At 39.0% G+C, this 15501-nt stretch overlaps 1 protein-coding gene across 2 annotated transcripts; it reads right to left on the reverse strand.

The window, feature by feature from the left end:
- Positions 1 to 1686: 1686 nt before the first annotated feature.
- On the reverse strand, positions 1687 to 14624 carry LOC117385720 (phospholipid phosphatase 3-like). Of its 2 annotated transcripts, none has more exons than XM_033983036.2 (6): positions 14307 to 14624; positions 7886 to 8043; positions 4369 to 4649; positions 4226 to 4283; positions 3625 to 3801; positions 1687 to 3249 (listed from the first exon to the last, which is right to left on the reverse strand). In XM_033983036.2, exons 1-6 carry the CDS (start codon positions 14440 to 14442, stop codon positions 3121 to 3123), a joined length of 939 nt encoding a protein of 312 aa, XP_033838927.1. In that variant the 5' UTR covers positions 14443 to 14624; the 3' UTR covers positions 1687 to 3120. The 2 variants fall into 2 exon arrangements, with proteins under 2 accessions (XP_033838927.1, XP_033838928.1); XM_033983037.2 differs by lacking the exon at positions 7886 to 8043 and adding an exon at positions 9364 to 9518.
- Positions 14625 to 15501: the final 877 nt, after the last annotated feature.

Raw genomic sequence — 15501 nt, forward strand, 5'->3', positions numbered from 1 at the left:
TTATTATAAGGTTTTTTTGATCAGTAAAAACAAGTGTAACTGAAAAAAATGCAAGCAAGATACATTCTATACCTTATGGTGGAAGGAAAAGAAATAACATCTCCATAGAGACAAGCACATAGTCGACCCTCTACAAACAAACAGCTGGAAGGAGTATTGTTCCTGCAAGTAGTCAAATGATAGCACGAAGAAGCAGTGTTCAAGAGATCGTGTGAAGTATTTAAACTCACACTCAGTCCAATTACTTGATGAATGCGTGTGTTAAAATGCGGTGGGAAACACAAGTGTTTTCTATGATGCAAACCACATGAAAAGGATTCCATTATTTGAATGTCAAGTCTCGCTCATCAACAAAGACTCTTTGGAAAATGGGTCCACCTCAAAACATGAACAAGTAACTACTGAGTACAATTTCTCATGAAAACTGAAATGTTGGTTTCACCACATGAAACCAAATGATTTTTAATTAACAAGTCATTTATTTGGACACATCATAATATTTAACACAACTGAGCTGTATAATTTCTCATCTGTAATAGGTCATGAAGTAGCTGTCAAATAGTAGGCTTAGTTACTGAGTTTTCAAGCAACATCTCATAGAAAAATGTTCCAGTTACAAAAATTCACATTTTTATTTGTATTTTTCTTTGTAAAGTGTTATGGGAGTATATCCATGAGTTTCAAAATGATGAAAAGTTGAGACATTTGCCAATATATTGTAGCTTTTTAATGACCAACTGTCCTCAAAATGGCACCATATAACAGCAAGCTGAAACCAACGAATAGGGAAAAATGTCTTTTGCAAAGTTTCAAAGATATACCTCTCCTCAAGCCCAAAGCAGTAAAAGCAGCAGGTAGAAGATATGTGAATGTTCTTCAGACGTGCAGTTATACTTATGTCTTGAGCTGGGGCAAAGGAGAACTGTACTATTTTAGGAGAAAAAATAAACATAGTTTAATGCTCTGTCAAAGGAAATAGGTGTGTACAAAACTAACAGGCCAAACTAAGGTCTGTGTTGCAGGTTCACACGTGTTCTCCATTTATGTTGGTGACTAGACACAAACATATACATGTCTTTCAGTTCATTTTTACTTGAATCCGAAAGCAATTTTATCTTACACAAAATGTACACACTGATTTTTTTTAATTTTTTTATGCATCTTATAAGATACACATAGTTTTGTGCTGAACTTTTCTATTTATGACTTAATGAACTTAAATTAACATTGTAAAGAAAAACTGACTGAATGTGGTTTGCTCTTTTCAAGGACAGGAAATTACAACCTCCCTCAGCCAAACAGTATGTCTTTAGTTACTGCACATTCATACCTTTAAAAATACTATTGTCATTTCAGCACAGCCTTGTCTCCAAATGAAATGATTCCTGTGCACTAACTACAGAACCATTTAAAAGTCTGGGAGCCAACAAAGCAGAGAAATATGTAAGGATAAGAAGTACCACTTTTAGTCCAGTTAAAGTGTTCTCATATGTGAATGGGCTCTACCAGTGTGCTGTGGTCTGTATTATTTCAGAGGGCCGTCAGGGAGAAGGGCTGAAGCCAGGAATGTTCACCATTTCCCCCCAGGAAGCCACGCATGGAAGTACCCCATCGTCCCACGCCCAAATCTCTCCATCACGAGCACTAAATCACAGCCAAAATAACACTTTACTCTCACGGCATCGTTTTTGATACTCATTTATTAAGAACTTCAAACATCATACACCTTTTGTACATTTGACAGTTACAAAAATACAATTTAAAACAATAATGTACCAAAACTGTGTGGCGTTTTATTTCAAAGTATCAATGCCCATTTGAATATCAATAAAGCAGCACGAGGACAAATACACAGGTCTAATCAACATGTATTTACACACAAATATAAAGCACAACAAAACGGTTTGTAGCATCCAGAATGTACATTACTGTTGCTGGTTGGAGCATTGGATATGGGAGATATTAAAAACTGCCTTCAGATGTGACTGTCAATTCAACCTTGGAACTGCTATATTAATAAAAACCCCAAACAAATCCAGTTACGCAAAGTATATAATATGCTTGTCTGTCTAATTTTGGATGGGGGTCAACAATCTGTACCTACTGAATCATTTCCAAAAATGTCATAATCTGATTATCTAAAGTGGGATTATCAGTTTCTATTGTTTTGTTTTTTAATAGATTTATGTGCTTTAGAAATACATAAAAAAAAACAATGTACGAGAAAAAATGATGGGAAGTGGTGTTGCCAACATCCATTTAGCTGCAGGCCACAGCTTCAAAAGTCGACTGAAGTGGGACTAAATCTGGAACTAAATGAGGAACTAAACTAGATCAGGAATAAAGCAGGACTAAAATACTAAAACCAAGACAAGTGACTGTAGCCATGTTTGTGTAGACTATAGGTGAAACAGCGCCTTGATTTATACCAGTAACTGTAGTCCGGCTGGTCAGACTATACACATTGAAATACACAGACATGACATTAACGCACTGGATTCACACAAATATTGTACATCCTTACTGTGGTTTCACACTGGGAATCTGCCTGTAACTTAAAACAGACTGGCATTTCATTAAATGGCTCAGCGGGGGCTCGTCCTAACCAGCAGAAGAGGTCTACCCCAAATGCTCGCTCTCATATCCACTGTAACTTACGCATAATACTGTAAAGTACATGAGACTACATAAACAAGACAAAATAGAACTCAAACTATTATAAAGCTTATCAAAAGCTTCACTTCTGGTCATTCAAGTGGTGACATTATACTGAGGTTTGCTAAAATACATTTGGAAAAGTTTTAAATCCTTCCAGAAATAAAGGAAGTTGTTGTTCATGATTTTGTTGCACAGTAAAAAAAAAAAGTGGCAGAAAATTGTATGCATGTACCAAAACACGCATAGCTTTGTTCACAGCTGCTTTTTCCATGGCCTGACCTCACCAGAGATTCTCCAAAACAGAACCATAGGATGAGTTCACCACCAAGGGCTTGGGTTGTGTAATTATTTGTATAAAAATGTGTCTCTGAGATGTTTCAAGGTTCACGAGTGGGAGCTTTTGTCCACATGGTTTAGTAGTGATTATAAATGGCACACGTCAGGTTGCCTAGAGGGTTCTTTTCATGCCATTATAAGAGGGTTACTTCTTTCTCTGATGTCGGGAGGAGGAACTATATCTTTCTTCACTGGCAAAGGTGACACAGTAGACCGTCTGCCTTTTGGTTTAAACAGGTCTGAAACGTGAAACGCCTACAAGACAGAAGAAAACAGTATTACAAATAACAAATTAGATTAGGGCTGGAGGATATTGTTATAAAAAAAAGTGGAACGTAATCTCATTCCTGTGGCAATATGCTATTATGATACAAAACACCATATCGTGATTTATATGTTTTCCCCTGAATGCAGTTCTATGCTTAAATATAGCATAGAACATACCTGCACCTCTTATCGATCAGCCTCAGCAATGCCCTGAGTGACAGGTGGATCTAATCAATTGCAAGTGTGAAATTTTGCTGTATTGTTATAACTTAAAAATCAAAATCATATCTGGATCGCAGAACACATATATTGCCACTAACTTACTGCCTAACACATATACATTTCCCATGGATCAGTACGTACAATGCAGTATGCCACCAGGGCTCCTTGTATGAATCCAGCCAGGACATCTGTGGGGTGGTGCTTATGGTCAGACACTCGGGACAGGCCTGTGTAGAAGGACATCATGATGAGGGTGAACTGGGTCAGGGGGCGCAGGAGGCGGGCTCCGTGCCAGGTGAAACGGGACTGCAGGTAAAACTGTAAACACATGCAGCTGGGTTATTAACATTAAGATATTTTTCAGACATAGTATATGAAAGGTCTGTGGTGACTAACAACTGCTTACAACCTGTTATCACATTATTTTATATTTCTCAGCATAAGAAATGTATTTTAAAATTTAGAGGATCCTTGACAAACTAGGGAGAAATTTTATCCAGGATTTTCAGTGTGACGAAAAAGTCAGTTTAAAACAACATATTTTATCTCTTGAATGGTCAAAAGTGCTTAAAATGTTGGTAGAAGATTGGGATCTGACACCCATGAACTAACCTAACCCTAACCCATGAAAAGAGCGAGGATTGGGTTCAGCCATGGCCACTAAATCTTCATTGTATATTTATTTTAAAAATCACTGAAATAATTTCATGTGTTTAAACTTATATCCTATGTCAAAACTTACCACCAGATACAGCATGGTATACATAGAGAATGATGCATGTCCAGAAAAGAAAGACTTCCTGCAGACAGAAAACACACTCAGATCTGCCCCTCAGACAGCGGTAGGTAAAAGGCATTATGAAAGTATAGTTTTGCCTTCTGTACCTGGCCTCTTGTACTTTACTCTCCGGGCCCTGGCACTGGTACTGCGTGATGTATCCCAGGGAGCAGTTGATGGTGCTGAAATCTGGTTTGCACACGTCCAGGAAGTGCGGCCTCATGCGCCCCACAGAGACTTTGGCGATGTCGGTGAAGGACTGGCTGATGGCGCAGCCGAAGATGAACACACCCACCTGTTTGTACAACGCTGAGATATACGGGTTTGCCACAAAAGACTTGGAGCCTTCGTGCAGGAAGTAGATCCTGTAGCTCTCCCCAATGATAATCTGTGTGATACAACATACATGTCAGTGACATTTGGGTTGGACAAAACTTTATAAACTGCAACTAATTATTATTCTAGTACTCAATTAACCTGCAATTTTTAGCTAAATAAAATATTGAAATTACTTCTAGACAAATAATATTTATAAAATTCTGAAAATGTATTCTGAAATGTATTCTTTTTTATAACAAAGACAGCTGCATTATTAAATCAAAATGCCTAAAAAGATCTTTTGAGTGTGTGTGTTTTAGGATCTGTGTAGTCCAAATAACTATAACAACTACCAAAATACCTTACTATTATTTTAACAGTGACTTGTCATGATTATTCCAACAATTATCACAACCCTATAATAAACCTTAGTGCAAAGGGAACTAAAGGCTGACGTGTTTTGTAAACTGTTGACCCGTTTTTCTTTATTCAGTTGATCATGGATAATTTGTTTTCCATGTAAAAACAAAATAGAGGTCATTTAACTTTTAGACATTTAAATATATAATACAAAAAACACAAAGTAAGAATAATCATAGTTTTTTCTTGTGAAGTGGGTTCCTTGATGTCTATATTTTCCACATCTTTGTATGAGAGAAAACAGTGAAGCGACGTGGGAGGGAACCCAAACTGTCCAGTCTGTATAGTTGAGTGCAACAGTGTAAATAAACCTCAGACTAAACTCAGCGATTGACATGGTCTACACTCTTCAGAGGGGGAGGTGTCGAGCTATAACTCATAACAGCTGTTCAGGCTCCAAAATGCCCAAACCCAACCCTCAGGCCTCTTGTTGTCCGCACTCACAAATGGCAGTGTGCAAAACAGAGATGGAAAACACTGAAGGAATGTGCAATCCATGTATTTAGTTGTTTATAGCTCAATGTCATGGTTCCCAGTTTAGAGGAGAGAACTGTCATTTGAAAATTGAAGTTGTTTTGACGGTATAATTTAACTTGTATTTGCATTACTAGTGTTTTATGGTCCTTGTAATAACTTTTCTCTTCAATGCTCCTTACACTCACGTATATTTCATTTTTCTGTTTCCAATCTTTTGTCTCCCCCTGTCCCAACTTTGTTTGAGATGTGTTGTGACACTCCATTATTTTTTCATAAAACTCAAACTCAAACACTTTGCAGTAGCACAGTTACACACAGCAGAGCACCAGCTGCGTATAGTGCAGTGGTATCGACATTATTTGCATGGTAAATGTTAGAACAGATGCCTTTCCAGATGCAAGACTTGTCAAGAATTATGAGGTATAAAGGAATGCACTGACACGATTTTATGAAATATTCAAATTATCTCTCTCAAGACTGTAACTGTAATTGAAATAATAAAGAGCATTACAAAATCTGACATGCAAAACGACAGCGGTAGAAGAGTGTAGCTAAACTAAAGGGAGTATGAATTTCTGGTTCTAATCATTAAAAACGCTGAGCTGGTCTCATTCTTGGGGCCAGACTGCAGCAGGCGCACATCAGGGGCACACTGTTTTTCGTGTCTCTTTAACTGCTCCGATTTCACAAGGGATGTCTGGCTGTTTTCAACTCTATCTCGGTTTCATCGGACATTCTTGTGAGGGGCGCAGAAATGATTCTCGGAAACACTTTGCAGAGCGAGGGATAACCCCAGAGGAGGTCGAGTACGCCGATAGTTTTCCACCATCCTGGCCTTGAGAGCCGGCTCGGTGCAGCCGGCTGATTTCATGGGAGAATGAGACATCTGGTTCTCTTTGTGTGTTAAACATTTTAACAGCACACGTTTAATGATAGTGGGTGTAGCATACGGCTGCGCATTAGAAATCTGACAGTGCATGGTTAATATTAATTCAAATAGAGAGGATGATGACATTATCTATGAGTGTATAGGATAAGTAGTCTATAAATATATTGACAGAAGCCTTGCACTTTCTCTGAACATTATTGTAAAACTGTACAAATTACTCTACAGTGAAGATTTCTGCTGAACAGAACCAAATCTATTGATAAGGTTTCCATGTTCACAGATTATAAAGTCATCCAGGATTATAGGGCTGTTGAGTCATGGTTTTAACAGTCAAAGTGACATGTCTGGCAAAGTCCTCTTGTTTGGCACTTTACCACAGCTCCACTCCTATTTGACCAAAGAGCCGTTGCGTCAACCATAATTACATACAAGGACGGGGAGCCCTCTCACTATGACAGCCAATGTGACCATAAAGTTCAGGAGGCTGTCATGTATTGGAGAACAGTACTCAACTAATGTAGTTAACTGGCTAGCAACAGATTTGAAATGATGACTTGTGACTATTGTAGGGTGACCTGACATCCCTACTTGCCTGGGACAGTCCCAGTTGTGAGACCCGCATCAGCAGATTTATGCAAACCATTGATTTGTCCTAGTTTTATTCCAGAAATGTGTCTATTTTGACACCGACTGTCTGTCAGATTACACTGTATGCTGATCTACAAGTGAGTTGAGAAGGGGCAATGTTACACACTCTTTTTGCCATATTATTTATAACAACCAATCTAACCCATGCGTGCTCCTAGTTTTCAATTTTGAAAATCTCAATAATGGCAACACATCTCAAAAAAATTGGGTAAAAGGGGAAAATATATACAAATTTACAATGTTTTGATGTTATGACAAGAGAAAGAGAATAGTTGGATGTATCATATGTCAATGCTAATGCTAATATTGTTTTAATTTGTGCACAATTTCTCCCATTAGACTCATTAACAAAGCCTGATTATGAAAGCCACTTGTGTAAAATAACAAATAGTTTATTAAGAATGGTTCAAGCGTAGTAACTACTTAATCAAGGAGTTGGGTGGTTCCAGTATTAATTAAGTAGTTAGAGGTTGGCCGATAAGGGTTTTTTTCATGCCCGACACCAATTGTTTAGAAAATGGAGAAACTGATGGCCAATAAGCTCTGCCGATATTTTTGGGCTGATATGTAGGGTCGATTTTGATGATTTTCACCAAATTATGTATGACAAACTCACATACCTTTTACCACAAACTTTCAACGGAGCAGTGCAGTGACATTTTGAATAGTTATCTTTTTGTATTTACGTGTTCAAATAAAGCTTTGTGTGTACTCTTTAGGCAGCATATTTTGCACATATAAAAATACTTACATAACAGGTTACAGAGAATGAGTAATTTGATTGTGGGTAAACAGAGAGTGGCGAGTAGATGCGAGAGATGAAGGTGAAGGCTGTGACAATGGCATTAGCGTGAGGAGGGGGGGTGACTTACAGACAGTATGGTGATCAGAATACCAGCAGCACTGAGCACACCGTCACTTATGGTGTCTCCCTTTTTGGCGGGGTATTTGATGGACTCGTCATCGCAGTAAAACCCTCTACGGTAAGGCTGCACCGCGCTGGTTTCAATGACCAAGAAAGGCAGGCCAGCTACAGAGTGGTGAAGCATGAGACGCAAAGAGGAGAGAGGGGTAGAGAGCAGGGGTGATGGGGGAGAGGTGGTGATGGAAAAACAGGGAGGGAGGGGGGTGATGGGGAGAGAGATGGAGGTGCTGGGTTAATGACACACAATTTACTGAGGTCACAGGGACACGCAGGACGACAAGGGAACATCTGGGAGCGGCTCCATAGATTTACGGCTCTTATCTGGGACTTATCTAGAGTCCACTTTTGGCTATCAGTGTGATGTGGAACGTGTTTAAAGTTATTGACCACAAAGCATTGCCATTTTGAGTGAGAAATATCAATGTAGTAAGCAGGCACCTTGAAACTAGGGCTGGGCAATATGCCAATAACATCCTTTAATGATATGTTATTTTAGTTATATTCTCATAATTTGATTGTTAAAGAAATCCAATTTCTGTGCTGTACTGAGTGCTCACTGCCCAGTTCTCTCCTTGTTATCATGGCCTACATAATCAAAGGTATAATACTCCCTACAACAGAAGTATAGCTAGACTGGACTATAGATTGGAATGAACAGCACTGTCACAATGTCTTAAGTGATGCTGGGTCCTGTAATAATGGTAAATAACCTTCTCCTGTGATAGAACTCCAGCCTTACGCTTCTTCTTTTCAACTCTGGAGCTACTACAATTTATTCTACAACAGTGGACAGTGACCTCTCGTTTCTTCAGCCTCCACCAAGCTCTGAGTGTGACAGGAGGATTTAACCAATCAGAGAAGTATGAACTTTAAGAAACAGCAGAAAGCTTTAGTTAGCCCTTAAAAGGAGGATAAAAGATCCAGTAAATACATGAATTGTGGTCAAATTTAAATTGTGGCCTTAGCTCTCAAAATCATGAAGATTTTTTTCTTTCTTTCTTTGTTTTGCCATTTTACCCAGCCCTACATCGATAAACACATTTTAAATTTTTGCTTTATTAAATAGGCATACAAATGTATTAATATCATTTTGTATGGAGATTTAATACTTTCACAAATGGGTTTAATTCAAATATATCATTAAAGACAAATTAAGCATCAAATATATTGACTGGTGTGAGGAAAATAATTTAGTGTCATCTATGAAAGTCACATGGTGGAATTGACTTATGCGTTGGCAGTGGTCATGATTTACAGTTAATGAGGCTCATCGGAGCAGAGCAGCGCCTGAGAGAGAGGGGGCAGTGTACCCCGTCAGGTCTTTTGAAGTGTCACCAGTGGAGCGTGTGATGTATGGGAGAATGTGATGTATGGAGCATTGGACTGGTTCCCTGGTCGTCCTGCAGGGTCCTGGGCACAACTTACTGAGACCACAGGCACAGACACGCCCACGGCCGCCAGCACTTTGGTGGACACAGTGCTGCTCTTATAGGGCAGGCTGATGCTGCCGTCACCACAGAAGAATCCTCGTTGGTAAGGTGGGAAGGGCCATTTGTGCAAAAACACAGCTACAAGCAGCACTGTGTGGTACAAAGATACAGAACAGCTTCAGCGCCAAAGGAGAACCAAGACACATTACCAAACTCCATGTTACCTACATTCAGAAAAAGGATCAAATGAGTGCTAGATGAAAAAAAAACATACTCACACATTCAGGAAAGAACTATTTGAAGCACTGTCAAGTTTAAAAAATCTGTAAATCCTTCTGTTGAGCTCCTTAATCTAGTGTAAATGTAATTTTGAGACTTTCGGAAATGACAACCCCTCCAAAACTGTGTCAGTTCTATGCAGCGTTTCCTCGCAAACTAAAAATACTAAACTTATATGTCTGAACTCTTTATCTTTACCACTGTAAGATGGGCTTTTTGTGTACTCACAAAACACAAAAATGCAAGTCAGCCACTGTAATCCCAGCATTTCAATAGGTAAGCCCACAAAGTATTCCATAGTGATGATAAGGAGCACTATCACAATTCCTTTGCCACTTCCATTATACTTTAAGCATACTTCAAACAGCCACTTTGGGATGCCCAGGGGATATGTGCGTCTGATCAATTTAGCTTTTTCAGGACTTAAAGTGGCAGGCAGATCTTTTTCATCTCTTTGACAAAAACATGAGAGGGAGTCTGTGTTGAGACATCAGCCAAAATGGACAACATTATTTCCTCTTATTTACCAAAGCCTCCAATTGGGGAGTTTGAAATGTGATCTCGGTATCCCCAGGAGAGCATTCAAATCACTGGCAGAATTTGCAAAACACACCAGGAATGTCACTTCAAAAGCAGCATTTAATGTCTGTGCTTTCAAGTTTCTCTTTGAGTGATTTTGGCATTCCAGATACACAGAAAAACAAAGTGGACCACAGTTTCTTGCACTTTAGATATAAAAAGTCCCTGGTGTTGAGGTCAGTGGTGAGATTAACTGAAGGTGAACCAGAATGTCAACAGCGTTATTGAGCACTTTCACAACACACGCAGCTGACTTGGCTTTGAATGCCCAGCTGGGGTTGAGATCGGGTTGCTGTCTTAATCCCCACTGCCTTATGGGAACCTTGGCTTTTCCCTCAATTCAGCATAATAACATTTTCATTCTTTCTGTTCAAACAAATGTCTGTCTAGGTTATAGTCTGCCAGTGGGAGACAGTAGAGATTTGAACTCCTAGACAACAAAAATACACTGAAGTTAGGCTGATGTTAGCTTAACCGGGCCTCACAGACAACATCAAACACGATGTCTCATATGTGATCTCCTGAATATTGACGTTGGACTAGAACAGTGGTAGGATATAAGAAAAAGCCTGAGTGTGCAAAATACTATATCCAGGGTTCAATAAAGCACAAGGCTCGGAGACCTCTGAAAATTCATCGCTTCAGTCTCAACATGGAAAATAACTCCCTTTTTTGGTTCCAGTTTGCATTAGTTCCAGATATGGTATATGGTATAGTACAGTGGTTTTGTTTTCATATTGGTGTCTTTCAGATGAAAATGTACAAACTTAACAGCACACAGTCAGCTCCTGTTTTCCAGTAGATCTGTCAAATCACTTTCCGCTCTCGACCCGCCTGACCTCATCCTCATCTGAACGGTGCAGCCTCAGTACTGGGGATGTTGTCCTGGGACTTTCCCTCCTGTTCCTGCTTTCTTCTCTGCTTTGAAAGAGTCGGTGAAACAACACAGTGGGACTTTTGGTCAGGCCAACATGATCAGCGGGAGTGGGGTCGTGTTTTGTCATTAGCTCCAGGACCACAGAGTAATACCAAAACATCTACAACATGAGTCTAGAAGTAATTAGAGAGCCCTATCTCACAGTGATCAAGTCTTACAGTAGTTAACCTTTCCATTTTTTCCAGGTACCAGTACTTGAACAATACCTGTTTTTGGTACTTTTTGGTACCTAATTTATGGTCACACCAGTAGTACCTTTTCTCCTATACAGTATCCTACCCAGAGTACAGCCCCCACAAGGTTCAGCTGTACATAACTGCTTATTTAGTTCAATTGTCCACTCTTCTTACAAACAGGTGGAATAGCAAGAAATGTAATAATTTGCTTGTCCTTGCAAAGAATCAGAACATGTAAAAATCCCTGTGTGTTTTTCCAACTATATTTTGGGAGCAGACTTATGACCTGTGATATGAACATAGAACTGGTGAAAGTTTCCTAAGATTAAAGTGTTTATGCATTGCCAGTTCCATTGCTTCGTTGTGTATGGACACTAACAAGTATAACTCACTCACGTTGTATTAAAAAATTGGGATAGCATTAGCCAAAGCATTAGCAAAAGTATGACTGCAGCTAAAATAAACAGGCACATTTTCCACTTGCAGGATCTCACTGTCTGCCAGTGTAATATGGTGTATACACAGATGCCAATGTTTTTACTCGAAGCACTGGACCCCCTAGACCTGCAGCTGTCACACTGCCCAGGTCGCAAAGACAGCTAAAAAGGAGTTTGTAGGTCTATTGCAAGAAAAATATTATTCTCTTGGACTTGGGAGCATTTTTTTCTATGCCATTTGAGTGGTTTGCCATCAGACGCTAGCATTATGTTTTTATTTGCTAACAGGTTATTAGTGCAAGTCTGATTTTAAAGAAATGACCAGCAAAGTCTAGTAATGATACCAGGAAATAAACTATAAAGTGTGTGTAAATCAACAAAAAATATCGCGAAAGGATCAGAAACTTATAAAATGAGTTCAGCTGTGAGTGATACATTTTTAAACATTGTGAAAAAATAAGGACATTTCTGTGCTATAAAGCAATTAATCCTGAAATAAAAGTAGTGCCCCAATTGTTAACAATGTTATTAATACAAGTAAAGGCTAAATATGAAGTTTTATAGGTGTCAGCCAATAGGACTCCTGCACCCACATGACTAAATTTGATAAAGACGCCATATTGACAGTGGCGCATTAGTGGCAATGGCACAGTCCACTTTTGGAGTTTTTTTTTTTTTGTCTATGTGTTGCCGATTAGTATTATAGTCTAACAATTTTTTATCGTTATGAGAGCCAAAACCAAAATAAGCCAAAACCATAAAACCAAATAAAGAAAAAAATACTTTGTAGCTTAATTAATGTACGGCTTGATTAGCTGCTAGCCCATTTAGCTGCAGAAATCCACTCCTACCGTTAATCTAGAGCTTTGTAAATCCGGTAAAAGGCTTTCTTCTATCCTTGATAATGTGTACATGCTGGTGCGCAGCAATAATACACAATATCTGAAACTATCTCTAAAGTTAGTTAATTACGGCTGACACAGTTGGGAATGGGGTTTGGAGGTGTGTGTCGGGAGTGACAGCTGTATGAGCTTTATAGTTGAATCTGGAATATATTAAACTATTTGATTCTATTTTGCATGTTTCAAGAAAATGGCCAATGATCTTCTGAGTTTACAGGGAGTGGGTGGGACATATGGATTCCCAGGAGATTAGAAGGGCAATCAGAGTGTGAGAAACGCAGAGTGCTGATGATTACTCGTCCCCCGTTTCCTCTTGTGGTCAGTGCTGTAAACCACACGACCACGGTTTGTTGACAAGCGTCTCTGTGTAAAGGTTGTGCACATGCAGTCTTTCCGTGCATCTTTTAGCTAGTGGAAGAGAAATAGAAGCTCAAAAGAGAAGCAGAAGTGGAGAGTATAACTTTTCTCATTCATTTCCATGGAGACAAGCAGGTAATGTCGTTCAGACAAAACACAGGTCTGATTTGTGGTGAGAAGAGCCCACACACAGCAAGAATAAAAAAAAAAAAAAAAGCTATGCAGTGGAACATACAGTGGTACATTATAGGCAAAGCAATGCATCTCCATGGATCACCCCCACAAGTTAATTCCTGCCATGGTAACAGTCATGCTTCACTGAAATGAACAAACCTCAACTCTGGACTATAGATGCTGAATGTGATGGAGAGAACATCCAGTACAAGTCTGACCTTTTCACCACTGCTCTTAATTACAACTCCATACAAACATATTCTGCCAGATGTGGAGATCAAGAGAATTCCTGCTGGAAAGGAATGCAGCACTCTGGAAAATAGAATGAGCTGAAATCGAGGAACAGGACAGGTGTGGCTGGACAGCAAAGAGTAATATTCCCTCTGGAGCCATTTACCTGCCATTTCCCTCTTTCTATGGATCAAAGTTAAATACCTATATCAATTGCATTACTGTTGATTTAGTTTTGCATTGGCTGGTATTCCAAATACTATTAAATTGTGATTTGTTTGTGAACTGCACAAATACAACTCATACTACAACTTCGTACTACTCTTTCTAACAATACTAATACAATTAATATTACTATTCCTACATTGGAATCTAAATAAATTACTTAAGTCTGTTTCTAAAAACATCTTAGATACCCTATATCTATATTAAAATTATTTAAAATTTGATTAGTAACTATGGGCAGTTTTAGGATGGTACAAATGCAATTTACTTTGCAGCAAATAACAGGTTATGTATGTACACCAAATGTAAATGCACAAATATTTCTATTAGTGACAAAAACCAAGATCTTGCTGTATTAAAATAAAAGTCTGCATTTTAAGAAAATACATTTTAGTTGACTCCACCCGGATTAGATATTATTGTGAATATTGTGGTGGCATCTGAAACCCAGCAATAATAAATACAGACTTGTTTAAATAAAGAATCAGACCATCATCTGGTAGGTTTAATAGTTCAAATAAGGTTTATGGCCCAATTTAGACTATGATGCGAAAGAAAGGATAATAGTATGATGATACTATTGCTTAAATTAAAGACTTCTTTGCGTGTAGTGAGAGCGTGAGTTGTCATCTGATTCTTACCTAAAAACAGACAGAAGAGGTCCACACCGACCAGTAACTTTCTGCGGCTGTGGTCTTTACAATTGTTGTTGTTGAGTGAACTCCCGCCGGTCTTAGTCTCGGCCATCGTCTTCTCATAAATCAGGCAGCGTTGCATTTAAAACCCGTTGTTTGGATCGAAGCAGAACAGAATCAATACGAGCTAAACTACAACTGGCTTTATTTACTAAAGTTACAAGTTCATTACAACTCCAGATGAGGAGCGGTCAGCGGTCTGTTAGTGAAGTCCAAAGACTTTCTAACTCTACAGACTATCCCTGCTCAGTTTGTCCAGACTCTGACCACTCTGCAGCCGCGCGCGTACTTGAGTCCAAGCCACGCCCCCAGCTCCGCCCATTTCAATTAACATGCCACTACTCCAAGGACAATTGTCTCGTGCTACATCACTCACTGTGCTGCTTATCCTGCAGCTTTCGATACAAAAGTGTGGGGTGGTGTATACTTCAAAATGGGGACTTAAAAGTTTGGCAGCGAATTGCTTCCATTTGGAGCAGAAAAGCACTGATTTATTATTCAAAACCCGTCTATTCAGAGTAAATGCTTTTTAAGCTGCAGTTAAGCTTTTTGACAATTGGTCTACTGTTTTCATACAGCTTCAACCACTCAATTTAGGGCACATTATTTTTCTTTTTACAGTACACATCAACATTGGAAAATTACTTTTACACTTTACTTATCTCTAGGTCAGGCAACACATATGAAGTTATACAAATCTGAGCAACTGTTAGGTGATAATGATATCTGACTGTACTAGGAAAAACAAACAAACAAAAAAACAAAACAAAAAACAAATAAACAGGCCAGCAGGTCAGTTGTGACTGCCCTTCTGCGCCTGGGTACACTTACGCTTGGAGGGTGATAGATTAAATGGATGGCCCAAGAACAAAAAAGCAATACGTTTTGTTTTTTCTTTTAGTCTGTGCTCTATTGTTATGGTTTGTGTTACTGTTCAATCAATCAAGAGCACTTTATTTGCCCCCAAGGGGCAATTTAAGCACATTGAGCAGTAAAATCCAACAATGGAAAACTCAAAGGTAGGGTCATCAGGTCCACTGTCAGGGCAGTTTCAGGGGAGTAACAACCCTCGGGACAAAAGTGTCCCTCCTCTGCATCATATGTGTCCTGCAGCCTTCAGGGGGAAGTCAGGACACACAAC

This window comes from Periophthalmus magnuspinnatus, chromosome 17, assembly GCF_009829125.3.
Source record: "Periophthalmus magnuspinnatus isolate fPerMag1 chromosome 17, fPerMag1.2.pri, whole genome shotgun sequence".
In the NCBI taxonomy this organism is placed as follows: domain Eukaryota; kingdom Metazoa; phylum Chordata; class Actinopteri; order Gobiiformes; family Gobiidae; genus Periophthalmus; species Periophthalmus magnuspinnatus.